The 19541-nt window shown below is 43.2% G+C and overlaps 1 protein-coding gene across 1 annotated transcript in view; it reads right to left on the bottom strand.

Annotated features, from left to right (window-relative positions):
• The window catches only part of LOC137323783 (collagen alpha-1(III) chain-like), a 79281-nt gene that overhangs the window by 13820 nt on the left and 45920 nt on the right, over nt 1-19541 (bottom strand). Inside the window, exons 35-46 of the mRNA XM_067987706.1 lie at nt 18810-18863; nt 18132-18239; nt 15886-15939; nt 9973-10026; nt 9304-9465; nt 7694-7801; nt 6804-6911; nt 6467-6520; nt 6277-6384; nt 5605-5658; nt 5142-5249; nt 3196-3249 (exon numbers count right to left, since the gene is read on the bottom strand). Coding sequence (XP_067843807.1) covers nt 3196-3249; nt 5142-5249; nt 5605-5658; nt 6277-6384; nt 6467-6520; nt 6804-6911; nt 7694-7801; nt 9304-9465; nt 9973-10026; nt 15886-15939; nt 18132-18239; nt 18810-18863 — 1026 coding nt within the window. The remainder of the gene's footprint in view (nt 1-3195; nt 3250-5141; nt 5250-5604; nt 5659-6276; nt 6385-6466; nt 6521-6803; nt 6912-7693; nt 7802-9303; nt 9466-9972; nt 10027-15885; nt 15940-18131; nt 18240-18809; nt 18864-19541) is intronic.

Here is a 19541-nt window from a genome sequence, read left to right as displayed (position 1 = left end):
GGCAGAAGGGGATATGGAAATGGGAATTCCACTCAAAGCGCTCACATTTCTCACCCGTTCCCCGTCCAACCCCCCCACCACTCCCCAAGCCAGTATCCAACATGCTGCCTCCTCTCCTGATGGCTCAGACTACCCCTGCCCAGGTACAGGTGGAGCATTCTTTGGTGGGGTCCTCAGGTGCTCCAAAACTCAGAGATCATAGGCCAAGAGCATCTCAGCAGTCACGGCAGGGATCTGAGCAGCCTACCTCTACTTCTGCTGAAGTCACAGGGTGGTGTTGGGAGAAGGCTGGAGGATTTCATTTTCTATATTTTTCAGTGTGAGTCACTAGCTGAATCTTCGAGCTATTAGGGCATTCTGTGGCTGGTCTGGCGATGGGTACCCCATCTTCATATTGCTCACAATCCTCCTCCCCCTCTTCAATGGCTTCATCATCAGAAGATGATTGATGAGCGCCTTCGTCGTCTACCACAATGCTGTGCAGGTTGCAGCACACCATGATTATTGCGGACACCCTCGCTAGCGAATTCTGAAGGGCGCTTCCAGACCTATCCAGGCACTTGAAGCACATCTTCAACATGCCGATGGCTTGCTTGATGACACACCTGGTGGTCATGTGGATCTCGTTGTAGTGCTCTTGCGCCTCCTGGTGGGGTTCCTCACAGGTGTCATGAGCCATGTTTGAAGGGGGTATCCCTTGTCTCCTATGAGCCAGCCCTTAAGTCCGTCTCCTGGTTGGAAGAGGTCTGGAATGTTGGACTGCCGCAGTATAAAAGCCATCAAGACAGCTCCCAGGGAATCTGGTGCACTCCTGCATGAACCTCTTCTTGTGGTTGCACACCAGCTGCACATTGATGGAGTGAAATCCCTTGCAGTTGATAAAGACTCCTGGTTCATGTGGTGGGCCTCGGATTGCTACCTGTGTGCACATTCGATGGCACCCTGCACCTGTGGGAAGCCAGCCAGAGAGGCAAATCTGACTGTCCGCTCAGTCTATTGTCGTCACAGGGGAGCTTGACATAAGTCGATGCCCTGGTAAACAACCCATCTGTTACATGCCTTATATATTTATGTGCAGCCAACTGAGAGACCCTGGAGATGTCTCCGGTAGTGCCCTGGAAGGAGTCAGAGGCAAAGAAATTGAGGGCAGTAATGACTTCTACTGCGAAGAGCAATGCATGGCCACCAGGTCCAGCTTCTTGCGGGAGGCTGCAGATGTCTGCGACCACTTGCCTTGTCAATCTGAGCCTGCAGAAGCATTGCTCTTCCGAGAAGTCAAGAAAGTTGAGCTTCTGTCTGTAGACCCTCTCACGTGGGTAGTGCCTTCTGCAACCACAGCCCCTCTGTTGCTCTCCTCTCTGCTGTTCTCCACTCTGTTCCCCTCTCAGCTGTTCTCCACTCTGTTCACCAGCTCTGTGTTGTGCACCTCTCTCTTGTGCATCCGCAGATCCCACCACAGCATGTGTTGCTGCCGTGGATGGTCCTATCCATGTCCGATGTCCTAACGAAAACATCCATGGTGCTGCCCCCCCACCCCATCCTGATCATGTCCATTTGAAAGCCTCCAAACTTCTGAAACATGTCTATGATCACAAGAACTCTCTGCAAAACATTTGCCAGAGGGAACTGAGAAAACAGATGTAAACACTGAGCCTTTGTTCATAGTGGACAATCAGAACTTTAAACAACCCCATGAAGTGCTGCTCAATCTCGCCTCCGTTTCACTGGTGAGTTTCCTGAGCCCCAGGAATCCCATACTGGAGGCCTTAAATTCAAATCCCTGTTGCAATCTCTTCAAATGCGTCTCCTTTGCATGTGATAATGATCGACCCGCCTCCGGCGAGCTGGTTACTTACACGCAGCCAAACTCACCTCTTGTTAAAGATGGAAGGATTTGGTGTCGGGTTTGTGAATTTTACAATTTTAACCTGCCCCCAACCATCTGTTCTTAGAGGTTAAATTTCCCCTCACAGTTGCCTGAAGAACTAATATAATATAGAAACTAATTAATGGTATTATGCTACTACTACGCATGCACTTCTAATCAATAGCAGTACATTTAAAATGGTTGCTTAAATCTATTTCACAGTTCCAGCAGCATATATAATATCAACCTGTAACTGTCTTTTTTAAAATTCATTCACGGGATGTGGGCGTCGCTGGCGAGGCCAGCATTTATTGCCCATCCCTAATTGCCCTCGAGAAGGTGGTGGTGAGCCGCCTTCTTGAACCGCTGCAGTCCGTGTGGTGACAGTTCTCCCACAGTGCTGTTAGGAAGGGAGTTCCAGGATTTTGACCCAGCGACGATGAAGGAACAGCGATATATTTCCAAGTCGGGATGGTGTGTGACTTGGAGGGGAACGTGCAGGTGGTGTTGTTCCCATGTGCCTGCTGCTCTTGTCCTTCTAGGTGGTAGAGGTCGCGGGTTTGGGAGGTGCTGTCGAAGAAGCCTTGGCGAGCTGCTGCAGTGCATCCTGTGGATGGTACACACTGCAGCCACTATGCGCCGGTGGTGAAGGGAGTGAATGTTTAGGGTGGTGGATGGGGTGCCAATCAAGCGGGCTGCTTTATCTTGGATGGTGTCGAGCTTCTTGAGTGTTGTTGGAGCTGCGCTCATCCAAGCAAGTGGAGAGTATTCCATCACACTCCTGACTTGTGCCTTGTAGATGGTGGAAAGGCTTTGGGGAGTCAGGAGGTGAGTCACTCGCCACAGAATACCCAGCCTCTGACCTGCTCTCGTAGCCACAGTATTTATATGGCTTGATGTTTACATTTGTCTGAGACTAGAGGGGGTCATTGTAACCTAACTCACCCAGTGGCAAACTGATACGATCAAATCAGCCGCCTGTTTGAAGCCCGCTCGATTTTACTTTCCATTGACGTCAGTGGAAAGTAAAATCAGGCGGCGTGTAAAATGAACGGTCAGTTTCCCACCAGGTGAGCTAAATTAAAATTCCTTTTTTTTTTACCTATTTTAACCTATTTGAATTTGGTTCAATAATTTCAGCTTGCAATAGAAATATCAAGAATGGTCATTTTGTGTTTTTTGTAAAAAAAAATGTTTGAGCAAAAGCCATAGATAAAACAAAATAGTCAACCTGTTCTATTTTTAAATTTCATGGCACCAGTTCAGTTGACTAACATTAAACCCAGAGTTTTACTAATTTTTCTAGAGCAACTTTTTGCTTTACTCACCCTGAACCCTTGAGCTCCAGGATTTCCAGGTTGACCTGGTTCTCCACTAAAACCCTGGAGGAAAAGACAATTGTCATCTTTTTCAGAAAAATAACATAACTGCTATGCAATTATAGATCACATATCCCAACCAAGATGGAAACAGCTTTTTAAAAATAATTCAGTCTTTACACCAGCATTTAGTTCTCGTTCAGCTACATTAACAGAATAATCCCAGAATTATGGGCTTCTCCATCTAAATTATGAATTCACATCTGTATTGAATGACTAAATTTAGCTTAGTTTACAACTGTCTATACCATAGAAACTATTCAGGTTTTCACCATGGAAGAAGAAGGAAAGAGTTGGATTTATAGGGCAACTTAGTGCATCCCAAAGTGATTTACTTCCAATGAATTACTTTTGAAGCATAGTTACTGTTGTTATGTGGACCAATGTACCAGCCAAATTGCATACAACTATGTTTTACCAGCAGCAAATTCCATAAATGACCAGATAATCTATTTTTGGTGATGTTAATTTAGGTATAATGTTGGCTAAGACACCAGGGGAAACTCCCCTACTCTTCTTCAAACAGTGCCATGGTACCTTTTATGTCCATCTAGATGGGGTCTCAGTTTAATATCTCATGTGAAAGACAACATCTTTGATAATGCAGCACTCCATCAGTACTGCACTGAAGTGTCAGACTAGATTATGTGCTTAAGCCTCTGTGACACTAGGTCTACCAGAATGCCAGGGGAAACATTTTTGTTATGTAAATAGCGGACATTATCAGGTACAATACTTAACCAGTGAGTTAACATGACCAAAATTATAAAGTTATAGATTTTAACACACTGGTGGGAAGCCGGGGAGAGCTGATATCCTCCCTGCCTGGGAGTCTCTGAGTGGGTCCTGGGCTAATTGTAATGGCTGGACCTCATTTATATGTCACTGGCCAGTTGGCCACCCGGAATGAGTGTAAAGAAACAGCTGGCTGGCTTCAGGCAGATCCTCCTGGCTCTACTAAGGAAAGTTTTTGACTCTTCTTCCTTGCCAGGTTTTACTGAGTGGGCGTCCTGCTCAATAGGCCATTGAAATGTCATTAGTGTCCTAATGGCATCATAGGACCCTTGTTTGCATGTATTCATGAGGCACTTGCCTGCTTCTGGTGGGTCGCTTGGATGCCTAAAAAAAAGTGCAGGCTAAAATGGCGGTTGGTGGGAATCAAGTAGAAACAGGGTAGTAAGTACTCCCAGGCCATTTCAACTGGAATATTTCTTCTTCAAGATAATCATTAACTGGCACTTAGGTGGTGTGAATGTCACCTGCCACTTCTCAGCCCAAGCCTGGATGTTACCCAGGTCCTGTTGTAAGCTGGCATGAGATATGAAGCTGAATATTGTGGAATCATCAGCAAAGAGCCCCACTCCTGACCTTATGATGGAGGGAAGGTCATTGGGCCGAGCACATTTCCCTGAGGCTCTCCTGCAATGATGTCCCGGGGCTGTGATGACTGGCCTCAGACAACCACAAACATCTTCCCTTGCATCAGGTATGACCCTTGCAACTTGAAGGTTTTCCCTTTGATCCCCATTGACCTCATTTTTGCTAGTGCTCCTTGATGCCATACTCAGTCAACTGCTGCCTTGTTGTCTGGGGCAGGTTGTCTCACCTATCCACTGGCATTCAGCTCTTGCGTCCATATCTGGATCAAGGCTGTGATTTGGTTTGGAGCCAAATGGTTCTGGTAGAACCCACACGGAGAATTGATGAGCAGGTTATTGGTGATATGTGCTGTATTAGGTGGGTTCTACACCAATATCCATTAGTCAGCTTGTATCACTCTGCACTACTTGCTGTTTTTTTTGAGGATTTGTTAAATTGGCATAGGACCAAAGTTCAGAGAACGCAGTTTTTCTTGGGCTACTACTTCAAGATTCCACAAAATGTAAAATGCTTACGGGAGGTCCTCGTACACCTGGACGACCTGGGAATCCTTGATGACCTTTCAGGCCCTTTCTACCAGTCTGACCTGTGGTACCTCTTTCACCTTGAAGGCCTTGAGGACCCTGGAAAAAGTACAAACATTTTTTGATTACAAGGCTTGGAAATAGCAAAACTAATTTTACCCAGCTCCCATTTAATGGCATTTCTAAATATATAATAATATTTGCTTTTATACAGCACATTACTATGTTGAAATATCCCCAGCAACAATGCAGTATTTCCTCCGTACTGTGCTGGAGTGTCAGCTTAGGCATGTGATCATATACTGGTGTAGGTCTTGAATCTACAACTTTCTGAACAGAGACGACCATGTCATTTGGATACATACATAAAGTTTCCCTGTGATTGCATTGGCAACTCCGAATCTCTTAAAATAGTCCTCAGTCATATACATGAATTTTGTGGACATCAACTTACCATAGGTCCAGATGACCCATCAGGACCTGGAATACCCACTGCCCCCTGTCCACCCTAAAGAGAGATAGTAAGAGAAGACAATATAATTCAGACAAAGGTTCAAATATTCACAATTTTCAAAATTAAACAAAAATAATTGTGTAGTCAATTAAATGTACAAACAAGTCCTAAATCTAATTACAAATATGCTCAACATCAACAGCAAAAACATCTTGCATATATATAAATATATATATATATATAGCACTTTTAATCTTAGAAAGCGACCCAAGGCACGTCACAAAGGAGTAATCATAAAATGGACCCTAAGCCAAAGAAGGAGAGATTTGTTTGGATCACCAAAAGCTTGGTTGAAGAGGTGGATTTTAAGGAGGAGAGGGAGATGGAGAGATGGATAGGATTAGGGAGGGAATTCACTGACTTTTACATTATACTAATTAATTGCAAAAGTCTGGTTTCAAATCTTTGAAAATAGTTAAAGAACTTCACACTGTGCTCAAAAAGCAGATTGGAGTGATAAAGCAAAGCTTTATAAGCAATTCCTGATGGAAAGGTCAAATCGGTAAACTGTTAGTAGTTTGTTGAGCTACATTTCAATAATACCAGGTATTCAGCCAGCCATGAGTTGCCATGCAGTGAATGAGGTTGGCAACTGGCACATGTCACACCTACCGGTTCACCTCTGTCACCTTGCTTGCCAGCTGGACCATGTTGACCTGGTGGACCAGGAAGGCCAGGAGAACCTTGATCGCCTGCCAAGCCAGGCTCACCACGATCACCCTGCCCAAAAATAACAGTCACTGATCAGAAGAGAGAATTATTTAAAAATTCTTTAAATTTATACATTAAAATGTGTTCTTACATTAGGGCCTGAAACTCCAGGATTGCCAGGTGAACCATCGACGCCAGGAGTACCCTAAAGTAAACAAGTAATTAATTCACATAATATATTATAAAATACCCATGAAATAACATTAAGAATGATCTTAGCAATGAAGATTACTTTTGGGAACAGTGTGATTTTAACAATGCATTTCCAGTTGAATAACAAGTGTAAAGTTACTAGTTTTAAATTACAGATGCTGTGGTGAACCTGTTTGAGTAATTTCTGTATTATTAATAATCAGGATAATATTTAATACATAAATAAGTATATCCATAGTTAGTACATTTAAGTAAACCTTAAACAGTCTACTTACATCTTTGCCAGACTGACCGTGAGAACCCTGGATGCCACGGGGGCCAACTGAACCATCAGACCCTCGTTCACCAGGATTACCATCTCTGCCTTGCATACCACCGCCCCCCTGTTGGATGCAAAATACAATTATGTATTCATTCTAAGGTATTGGCACAAATAATTCTGATAACTGACCCATTACAGGATTAGTAAATGTTCAATGTCTTGTCTGTGCAAAGGCAATAGTCATGGTTTAATTTATGTTCATTTAACAAGGTCCCTTTGTGTTGAGTTCTAATCCCATCAAGAAGCTTTTAATTATAATTAGATTATATTGTGACAATTGCAAAACAAAATGATACGAGTTAGTACAATCTGCTTTTTTTTGACCTGTTGTTTGATAAGGATTTTTAAAAGCTGTTTGATGATGAGATAAAAGCCATTTGACCTTTGTGCTCCTTTCACTGTAGTTGCAGTTTCTATATTTCACACCAAATGCTAAAGAAGCCTTAAAGTTTGTAACCAAAGAATGAACAGTTCTGTTGAAAATAACAAACATTTATTCCTAGACACGGGGGGTGAAATTGTTCCTCACCAGTAGTACTGAAATGGGTGAGAGCGAATCAGCCACCTGTTTTACATTGAGCCTGATTTTCTTTTCCATTGATGTCAATGTGACTGGTGAGGAACAATTCCTTTCCCAGTAACTCTATAATCAACAACAACTTGGATTTATTTAGCACCTTTAATATAGTAAAATGTCCCAGGATACTTCATAGCATTGATAAAGTACAATTGGTAATGCAACATTTTAAGGAATAGTTTTATGGTTAAGAATATCAGATGTGGTTCATTAACAAGGAAATGAATAATTATAATGTAAGGTTTACCAATAAAGATAATACTTACTCGTTCACCTTTTGAGCCGAATGGTCCTGGAGGTCCCATCGGACCATTTACACCTACTTTACCAGGTTGTCCAGTAATTCCTGCTGGACCTAGTTGGCCATCAGGGCCCTATTGACAACAGAATGCAAAACATAATTATTTAGAGGCATTTTCAGGCAGCACAGTGAAGCAAATCTGGTTGAGATTTTACACAAAAATTTGTAAATTCTTGCAAAATAAAATTTAATTTTGTCAAGCAGAAGAAAAGAAACTGGAATGGTATGCGCTCGGAACCCATCCAAAGTGACCGCTTGACCTGTGCTACAAATATATTTAGTCATAGCCTAAATAAGCATATCACCTTTTTGTTTTGTAATTGCTGTTAATTATATATCCTATAATTTCCAGTGTTAACACCATTTCCCAGCTCAAAACTGTTCAGATTGCCGCTGCTAAGACCAATAATAACTCACAGAAGTTACCAGAGTTATGTATCAGTAATATGGATAGTTCATTGAAAAGGGTTGATTCAAAATTCTGTTATACATTTGCTTTAAATCCATTTAGATAAACAACTGTGCTGAAAGAAATCTTCTTACTCAATCTAAGTTTCAAAAAAGGAGGATTTGATTCAGTCAAAAATCAAAGCACTGTTAAATCAAGACATTACTGATCCCTCTGTCGAGCATAAATGTAATTCTTTTGATAAATACCCTACACATCCTTTGTGTTGACACCAGTCATTATCTTCAATATTTCTACAAATGTGAAAATGTTGTTTCTTCCACTCCCTATTCAGAGAAGGAAATGTCATACAATTTGTTTCCATTGTACACCAGATGCTATCCCCTTAACCTCCGCCACTCTTTCCCCCTCCAACCCCGACCCCCCCCCCCGTGCGTGCGCACGCACACGCACACGCACACACACACACTCATTCCTTTGCACATGTATGAAAATGGTGAAACTGAGAGGTGCATTAGTCCCATTCCACTCTAACCCCATCATTCCTTATGGTTTTCCAACCTAAGCTAAAATATTGCGTCTATGATGCTGTATTTGACTAATGCACTCAAAACTCAATTAATCCATTACATTTGTTACGACTGTTTATTAAACTTAATGGGGGCTACCTTAACTCGCCAAAATTGGTATTTACGGGCTGGTAATGGTCTCAAAATAGGGTTGGCAGACTTACAATTGATGCCCCATTGCTCCTCTGGGCTCGGGTTCCCGCCCTCCAGGATCACTTCACTACCCCCCTCCCCTCACCAGGCTTACCGTGCTCCTGACCAGGCAGCCTCTGGGCTGCCGATATTGTACTGAAGCTGCATCTAGATGCCCATTTGGGGCAGGCAGCTCACTGGTTCTATTTAAACAAGGCCTAGGCCTCAAAATGGCTCCGGCCTCTTCGCTGCAGAAAAGGGCGGGTGGCTGTCCAAAAGTGAAAATCAACCCCAACCTTTCTCCCGCATTTGTAAATATTTTGTGAATTCATTTTTATGAATTCATTTTATTTGCTGCTTTTCAGAAAAAGCCTTGATTATTCACAATAATGTTGTGGCATCAGGTAGGGATAATAAAATGTTTTAATTATTATATTTCATAAATTGAGTAAATACTTTACGTACACGAGGACCTTTTTCACCAGGTGGACCCTTTTCACCAAGAGCGCCAGGATTACCTTTTGTACCAGGTGGCCCATGAATGCCAATTGGACCAGTGCTGCCAGTTAGACCTGGAGGACCAATTTTGCCATCTGGGCCTGGGGGACCAGCAGCACCAGGGTTGCCCTGTTCAAAATAAGAAGGGAGAAATAGTACACAGTGCAAAGGCTTTCTTGTTGCATCTTTAGTAGACTTATTAATAACAAAAAAAGTAATACATGCTGAGAGTGAATAGTTATAAACATTATTGAAACTGTCCTGAAACATGGGTTGTTACCAGATGTATTATCACGCAATATGCCCTGTTAGAACAGTACTTCTTTTAAAATGTACTAGAAAATTAAAGGTATTCCATACCCACTCAGTCAATGAGGCACATGCCAGTTGTTATGACACACTGTTAAGTTTTGCTTCAGACTCCACTAGTGCTCTATCACACAAGCTACAAAGCAACTTTCACTTGTGGCTGAATGCAGAATAAAAATATTTAGTTTTGCATTTCTTCGAGAACAATTTTGAAAAGTGTGCTAAAATTAGGCTGGTAAAACTGCAATTTGTTAGGAATGCTGCACATAAGATGATTATCTTATATACATAATAGTGTGTCATCCATTGACAATAAATGTTACTTACAACTGATCCAATCGATCCTATTCTGCCATCAGCACCAGGTATACCAGCCGAACCCTAAGTAAGAAACAAGAGTTAATCTGCAATTTGGAGACATTTGCCTATAACAATTTTACTTTGTTGCTGTTTCTAGTATTATATTTCACATCTCTATGTAGTATGCTGATTGCCTCCGTAGGCAGTCTGACTCACATAGATACCACCCTCTGTGTAAAGTAGTTACATCTAAACTCTCTCACTTCTAAGCTTGAGCCTGAGTGCCCTGGTTAAAGAGTTTATGGCAATCTTGAACATATTTTTGGTGCTCAGTTCCCTTTAAGATCTCCTGAGGTTTCTCTTCTCCCAGACTCCTCAATCTCTCCTCATAGCTTGGATGCATTAAACCAAATATTGGTTTGATCGTTCTTTTCTGCACTACCATTACTCTCTCTCAGCCTGGACGTTCTCCCTGGTACGCTCCTCATCTCTGGTCCCTTAAGTCCAAGGGACGCAGATTTGAATGTTTATGGCGGACAACTGGTTTAGCCATTCATTGGCCAGATCTGGCTGAATCACATAAAGCACTATTGGATCCTGCTCTCCTCTGCCAAAACTGCTCACTATTCCAGGATCATCCTAGAATGCAAAGATAACCCCCGGCTTCCCTTCTTTACTACAAACAATTTTCTTAAACCCCTCTCCCCTGCCTTCTCCACTTTCACCTCCAATGAAAAGTGTGAGGAGTTCAAGGACTTTTTTGTCACTAAGATTGAGACCATCTGTTCAGCTGCCTCTCCCGCTTCCCTCTCTTCCCCTAGCTCACCAAGCCAAACCTCCCCTAAAGTTCCCCCATGCCCTAGCCCTGAACTCGCACCTTTCTCTAGTTTCTCTCCTATGCCTCCTCATGCCCTCTCTGAGCTCATCTTGACCATGAGACTCACATCCTACTCCCTCGACCCTATTCACACCAAACTGCTCATCACCCAATTTCCCTTCCTGGCCCCCATGTTAGCTGATATTGTTAACAGTTCCCTATCCTCTGGTACCGTCCCCCTCCCCTTCAAATCTGCCATCATCACTCCCCTCCTCAAAACATCCACCCTTGACCTCTCTGTCCTTGCAAACTATCACTCCATCCCCAACCTCCCTTTCCTCTTCAAAGTCCTTGAACGTGTTTTTGCCTCCCAAATCCATGCCCATCTTTCCCACAACTCCATGTTTGAATCCCTCCAATCAGGTTTCCGCCCCAGCTACAGTACTGAAACGGCCCTTATCGAAGTCACAAATTACATCCTGTGTGACTGTGACCATGGTAAACTATCCCTCCTCATCCTTCTCGACCTGTATGCAGCCTTTGACATAGTTGACCACACTATCCTCCTCCAACGCCTCTCCTCCATCGTCCAGCTGGGTGGGACTGCGCTCACCTGGTTCCTTTCTTATCTATCCAGTCATAGCCAGAAAATCACCTGCAATGGCTTCTCTTCCCGCTCCCACACTTTTACTTCTGGAGTCCCCAAAGATCTATCCTTGGCCCCCTCCTATTTCTCATCTACATGCTGCCCCTCGGCAACATCATCCGAAAACACGACGTCAGATTCCACATGTGCGCTGATGACACCCAACTCTACCTCACCACCACCTCTCTCAACCCCTCCATTGTCTCTGATTTGTCACACTGCTTGATTGCTGGATGAGCAAAAATTTCCTCCAATTAAATATTGGGAAGACTGAAGCCATTGTCTTTGGTCCCCGGCACAAACTCCGTTCCTTAGCCACCGACTCCATCTCTCTCCCTGGCCACTGACTGAGGCTGAACCAGACCACTCTCAACCTTGACGTCCTATTTGATCCTGAGATGTGCTTCCAACCACATATCTGTTCCACTTCCACCTCCGTAACATCGCCCGTCTCCGCCCCTGCCTCAGTTCAACCGCTGTTGAAACCCTTATCCATGCCTTTGTTACCTCTAGACCTGACTATTCCAAAGCTCTCCTGGCTGGCCTCCCATCTTCCATCTTCCATAAACTTGAGCTCATTCAAAACTCTGCTGCCCCTATCCTAACTCATACCAAATGCCGTTCACCCATCACCCCTGTGTCCGCTGACCTACATTGGCTCCTGGTCCAGGAATGCCTCGATTTAAAAATTCTCATCTTTGTTTTCAAATCCCTCATGGCCTTGCCCCTCCCTATCTCTGTAACCTCCTCCAGCCCTACAACCCCTCGAGATCTCTGCACTCCTCCAATTCTTGCCTCTTGCACATCCCAGATTTTAATCGCTCCACCATTGGCAGCTGTGCCTTGAGCTGCCTAGGACCTAAGCTCTGGAATTCCCTCCCTAAACCTCTTTGCCTCGCTGCCTCTCTCTCTTCCTTTAAGGAGAGCTCCTTAAAACCTACCTCTTTGAACAAACTTTTGGCCATCTGTCCTAATATCTCCTTATGTGCTCAGTGTCAAATTTTGTTTGAAAATTGCTTCTATGAAACACCTTGGGATGTTTTAGTACATTAAAGACGCTACATAAATGCAAGTAGTTGTTGTTGTTGTACCTCCAAAGTCTGAATAGCCTTCATGTAGTATGGCAACCAGAATTGTTCACCCTACTCCAGGTGTGGCTATACCAGTGCCTTTTACAGACTCATTATCGCCAGGGGATTATGCTCTATATCTCTATATGTACTAAGATTCAGTTAGCTTTCCCTAATGCTGCCACACAATGCACTGTTGATTTCAGTGAGCTATCCACCAATACCTCCAGATCCTTATGCTGTGTTGGACCCTGTAGTTTAGGGCCATTTAGTTTATATTCCCACCATTTATTTCCCTTCCTTAGTGTCCTTACCTTGCATTTGTCTATATTAAATGTTATTTGACACCCATCAGCTTACCTTTCCAACCTATCCAGATCCCTATTGATTGATCAAAGGATTTTGAAGACTATTGGTTTGAAATTGCACTGGGCGATATTAATTGATTTTAAATGGGTTAACTCGTTTGTTAAAATAGTGGACAGAGAAATTTCATATGAACATGTTAACGTGTTTATTACCAATATTTTACAACATGATTTTGACCCATTTGGGTCTCATTATAATTCTTATTTATAAGTAATGTAGGTCAGTTTTTCAGTGCTCAAAAGAATAAGTGGACAATGGGTAGGACCCTTTGTGGAAAATTGTGGACATTTTTATGGATTTGCTCATTGATAAATCATTTTTGTTGATCTTAATGAAACATGCTACTTACTTTTTCAAATGTGTTAGTTCAGTAATAAAGGGCTCAATTTTCGCACCCCCAAGCGGGTGCGTTCGTGGTGGGGGGGGCTCCGAAAATCAGGGATTCTCGGGGCGGGCCCGGAGCCCGGCTCCAACCCACCCACTTCCGGGTTCCCCAGTGACGCTCTGACATGCGCGCGCAGCCCCCACATGTTGGACTCCCGCCGGCAATTAAAGCCGGCGGGGTGCCACTTAAACTAATTAAGTAGGTACTTCAGGTCGTATACAGACCTGATTAACATGATATTTTAGGAGGGGGGGGGATTTTCCAAACAACTGAGACTGTTTCCCGTACTGGGGGAAACACTCTCAGTTGAAATGGACATGTTGCAGCCATCAGCCTGTGGCAGCTGCAAAGGTCCATTTGACAGGTTGGGGGGAGGCGGGGGAGACCCTCACTCATTGCAGGAGGCCACTCTGTCACTTTGGACAAAGTTTGGCCTCTACCACCCTCCTCCTAACAATAAAATTCACAAACTTGCACACTTACCCCAGTGTGCAGACACATTTACCTACCTTGCGGGCCCCCTCAAACATACATCTTCCGGATGGTGGTCACCATAGCTGCAGTCATGACCTCCTCAGAGGACAAACAGCATCACCAACCTCACCGGCCACGAGCTCCACAACACAGTGCTATGACACATCCACCTGCACAGCAGGAGGGAGGGCAACGGCAGAGAGAGATGCGTCGCAGAAGGCACTGCCCTCGCCACAGGGTCTACAGACCGAGGCTCAGCTTCTTGGACCTCTCTGAGCAGCCGTGCACATGGAGGCTCAGTCACTCCACATGTAATCGTGAACATCTGCAGCCTCCTTCATGCCGAGCTGCTCCTAGCTGGCCCGAGCACCATCTTCTTACCTGTCGCTGTTAAAGTCACCACTGCCCTTAACAACTTCTCCTTTGCATCCTTCCACGGTGCCACCGGGGACATTGCCGACGTCTCCCAGTCGTCTGCACAAAAGAGCCCTGCAAATACACCTACACCACTCTGCAGTGACACAATGGGTGGCATCAGTTGTGGGTCTTCATTATGATCCTCAGGAAAGGGCATTATTGCACAAACCAGACAAGATTCGCAAAGACGTGGCAGTAGTGGTGACAATATAATATGTTATGTGAGTTGGTCAGAAATTCAATATAAGTAAAAACCATGACAAACCCTCAAACACCCTTGTGCATCCCCTTCATGCTCACGACACATTTGCCTTACGCTTCCTACTGCACATATGTGATGCATGCCCTGTGGCTGCAGCACAGGTAGTGGCAGGTTGAATGAGGCTGACCGTGAAAGAGATGCATGAGAGGGTGAGTATGAGATAGAGCCATGAGATTGTATGAGGATTGGGTTGAGTGGTAGTGGCGGGATGAGTACTGGCGAGGTGAGTAAGTGCAGGTAAGATGAGGATGAGGTTTGAGTGGGTGTGAGGAGTGATGTGACAGAGTAGTGTTGGCAGTGCAGAAGGAGATGTGGGGTGGGGGCGGTGATGTGGCAGACTGAGTGTAGGGGAATGAGTAAGTGTACTCACTTTGGCTGACCTACTGAGGTCATTGAAGCGCCTCCTGCATTGTATGCAGGTGCGCGATTTGTTGGTGGTGCTGGTGACCTCATCTGCTACCTCGAGCCAGGCCTTCGTGGTGGCAGAGGCAGGCCACTTCCTTCTGCTGCCGGGGAGAAGATCTCTGTCCTCCCCCTCCTCCTCACCTCATCCAATAAGACCTGGAGTGAGGCATCATTAAACCTGGGAGCAGCCTTCCCCCTGGGCTGCTCCATGCTGTAATTTTTCCTATTTTCTGCAGCATCAGTCAGTGGAGGACTGCCCCTTTAAATAGGGCTCCTCCAGCTGACAGCCTATGCTGCGCATGCGCAGTCCGCCCGCTGCGCAGCTTTCCAGCGCGAAACCCGGAAGCAAAGGTAAGTACCTTCAATCAAGCTGCGATTGCGTGCGGAGCACCCCGATTTGACCCACCGCTCCCAACCCGCCGCCCCCCTCATATCGGGCCCAAAGTGTTCAGTTTGTCTAACACCAGTGGCTATTTTACCTAATTTAGTTATAATTTATACATAGTAAACTGATTTGAGTTTTCAACATGATTTTGCCATCTGAAAGTCTACTTTTAATTGCAGTGTAAGTAAATAACTTTGGTATCCATCTGAAAATGCATGTTTTCCTGCTAGTGCATTCCTGAGATGGCCAGCCCCGCTGGTAACATTTGAAATGTAATGGCCCAACTAATAGTTTGGCAAAATAAGGTAATGGAACAATAGTAAATTTCCATCTCCCACTCCAAGAAAGACCTAAATACTTTATTGCGAAAAACGTTTTGTAATGGCTAAACTAATACATTTACCCTTGTATTCTAACTTGATTTAAGGCATTCATCCTATCAAGGTACTAAATGATAAAATGTTAACTGACCTATTGAAGGGATATTTAATATTAACAATACTGATAATGTGGCATGGATTTAAAACTGTGTGCTAATGTGAAAGTGATCCTTATCACTACATCTTTAGATTGAGTAGTTAAAGAGATAAATAACCAAAAATTTTTGTTTTAAAAACTTTTACATGTACAGAAAATGTGTATCTAAGTGGAGTAGATTGAACAAACATATGCAATACAAATATCTGTACACCAATTACATTAATACTCACAGGAGGACCTGTTGAACCGAGATCTCCTCTTGGGCCTGTTGACCCCGGAGTGCCCTATAAATAAAATGTTTTGAGGAACTGAATTACAAAATGTTTTTAATGAAGAATTTGAAAAAGAAACTGCATGACATATCTTTTTACAGAGCCTGAGGAACTGTGGGAAAGGAACTTAAACATTCAAATTCTGGACAATGGGTGGGACTCCTTGTGGGACAGTAGATGCATGTCAGCTCAAGAGATAAAACCCAAACTTATATAATGCAAAATATTGTTTGAAGTACATTGGACATCAGACCATCTTAAACGATTGCAGATGATACATGTGGGCTAACGCTGTAATATCCCACTCACATATATATTATAGACTTATTTTGAATATTAATGATGTGGAGTACCCTTCGTCGTCCAGTACTTCCCTGGAGCGGAGAAACTACACCATGTTCTCCGCAGCCTTCAACATGTCATCGATGACGAGGAACACCTCGCTAGGGCCATCCCCACGCCTCCACTGCTCGCCTTTAAACAGCCACCCAACCTCAAACAGACCATCGTTCGCAGCAAGTTACCCAGTTTTCAGGAGAACAGCGTCCACGACACCACACAACCCTGCCACGGCAACCTCTGCAAGACTTGCCACATCATTGACACGGATACCACCATCACACGAGAGGACACCACCCACCAGGTACATGGTTCATACTCCTGTGACTCGGCCAACGTTGTTTACCTCATACGTTGCAGGAAAGGATGCCCCGGAGCATGGTACATTGGCGAGACCATGCAGACGCTGCGACAACGGATGAACGGACACCGCGCAACAATCGCCAAACAGGAGGGTTCCCTCCCAGTCGGGGAACACTTTAGCAGTCAAGGACATTCAGCCACCGATCTTCGGGTAAGCGTTCTCCAAGGCGGCCTTCGAGACACACGACAACGCAAAATCGTCGAGCAGAAGTTGATAGCCAAGTTCCGCACCCATGAGGACGGCCTCAACCGGGATCTTGGGTTCATGTCACGCTACACGTAACCCCACCAGCAAAAAGGGGGAAAAAATTTATATGTTTTTTAAAATTCTCTCTCTCTCTCTCTCTGCCATTTTGAGTTTCTTTCTGCCTGCCTGTGTAAAAGACACAATGTATATCGAGTGTACTGGGACGTGCTGTTCTCCGTGACTGGCCTGTTTGAATAACAACGACACCTTTTGATTGGTGTGATGCTGTCCCAACATCGTATAAGATATGCGATTTGAGAACCTTTTCATTCATTCATCTGACGAAGGAGATAATCTCCGAAAGCTTGTGATTTTAAAATAAATTTGTTGGACTATAACCTGGTGTTGTAAGATTCCTTACATTTGAATATTAAAGCAGTGGAGGAGCAGAAACAGTACTGGGGGTGAAATCTGACTTTGGCAGTATCGCAATGGGGGCAATAGCGAATCGGCAGCTTGTTTTACACCGTCGCCTGATTTTCTTTTCCATTGAATTTAATGAATCTTGCAATCTCAGTTGACCTACTACTTTGAACTTTAAGAACCAGGAAGAGGTTGACTGGCCCTGATGATGATAGTCTTCAACAAAGCAGCTACATTTCAACATTGGCAGGATACAAGCCACCAGTGGTTTGTGAATGGTGCTCTCAATACTAAACAGCAGCTGGGGAGTGATGGCTCTTTATGTATAGGCAGGCCAGAATAATATAACTGTTGAATATCTGAGGAATGAGTTCGATGGGAGGAGAACAGTGTAAGCATAGAAAATTGTCCCTGTAGTTCCTCAAAGCAATTATAGGACCCATGAAGCCCATACAAACCACAATGATGAATTAAAAAAATTGTTGTACTTTACGTACTGTTATTTTGTTGCTTCATTTTGCAGTACCTGCAAGAATATGCTTTTTACTTCAAGCATTGTTATTGAAAATTAATATTTGTATTAATGGATAATAATTCAACAGAAAAAATACATATTTAAACAATGTTTAAACATTATCTTTGAAAGATACTTCATGTACGACAATATTTCAAATATAAATAAGAGTGATTTATCTTACAGTAAGAAACATATTAGCCCCGAATTTAACCTAACTCACCTGACAGGAATGGGCAGGTTCAAGTCAGACGTCCGTTTTACGCACTGTCCGATTTTACTCTCCATTGAAGCCGGGTAGGTTAAGTTAAAATTGGGCATATTGGTTTAATTGGTAAATTATTCTTATTGTGTTCTTTATCAGGGCTGTTTGCTTACCTTTGCACCTTGAGAACCTGTGAGGCCTATAGCACCTGGAGAACCAGGTTCACCATTTGGACCAGGACCACCGTCTGAACCTTTAGGACCAGCCTGTCCATCAATACCCTAATTTGACAAAAGTCTCAGGTTAGTTTACTACAACTGTAACTTGGTTAACAAAAAGTCTCCATACCTACACTAAACTTTTATTTTGCCTCCTATTTCATTTTTACTTAAATTATTTACTTCCCAGTTAGAACAAAATAGAATCAATTAAATATTCCCTCTGTACAAAAGTAATTGTTTTTTCCCCTTTTCATTTAATTAATTTTGACGGTCCAATAAATATCAATAACTATGGATGGCATGGCATTGAATCTTTAAACCACTACGTTTGTGGAATGGCACAATGTAGGATTGTTCCTACCACGACCGACTTAACCAATTTCAGATTTTAAACAGAGTGATGTGAAAGGTGACAATTAGCATTGGTCTCCTAGCAACTGACTAAACAGCAGCTTTAGCTAAAGCCTGGGAGCAAGTCTCGAGCATATTTTGCCAGTGGAGGAAAGTGCATTTTGCATGAAATCTCCACAAAGGGAAAGGGGTACAAAGTTGAATAATTTACAAAAAGAATTATGGATTCATAATTCTAATATAAATTGAATGAATCACTTTTGGATTGTATATACTCACAGGAGCCCCGGGATATCCATTATTTCCTCTTTCACCAGGTTCACCTCGGTCACCCTTGGGGAAAAGTAAACAATGTGTTGTAAAATTGAAATGCTTTGTCTTCTCAAACAAGTAACCTCATATGATGTATAATTCCGATGACCCACAAAGCAGTAATTTTACTGACGCAAGTACCAGCAACTCTAAACCTATTGAAAGAAACACTTCATGATTTAAAAATGCATACTACAGGAATATACAACCTATTTGGTTTCTTTGGGTCCTTGTAATCATGTGCAAATGCTATGAAATCAGTTTGTTTGCCACTATTTCTCATTGTTCTAAGGATGCACAATTGCACAAGTGTTGTCCACTGGTGGTAAAGTTTGAGTTAAGTATACAATTGTTTTACCTTACAACAATATTGGGGTTAGCAAAAGTTTCTTAATGATGTAATACCGTTCAGTCTAATACAATGATTGGGATAGTTCTTAGTGCTTGTAGTTATGTAAAATGAGCAGAACATACAACAAAATCACACTCATTGAAAGCTTTCACGTACTCAACACTATTGAAATCTTTTGTAGATTTAAATGAAAATCATTGGAGTTCAAGATTTGGACCCAATATGCCATTTGTGAATCTATGTAGTAGCTTGTATGAGAGTTAGGCCAAAGTGGGCTCAAACCTCAACACATCATTTCCATTTTAGTTGTCTAAACTTCCTTTGCTTTTATTCCAATTAGAAAGTAT

Source organism: Heptranchias perlo, chromosome 7 (genome assembly GCF_035084215.1).
Source record: "Heptranchias perlo isolate sHepPer1 chromosome 7, sHepPer1.hap1, whole genome shotgun sequence".
Taxonomy (NCBI): domain Eukaryota; kingdom Metazoa; phylum Chordata; class Chondrichthyes; order Hexanchiformes; family Hexanchidae; genus Heptranchias; species Heptranchias perlo.
This window is presented reverse-complemented; position numbering and strand designations above follow the sequence as displayed.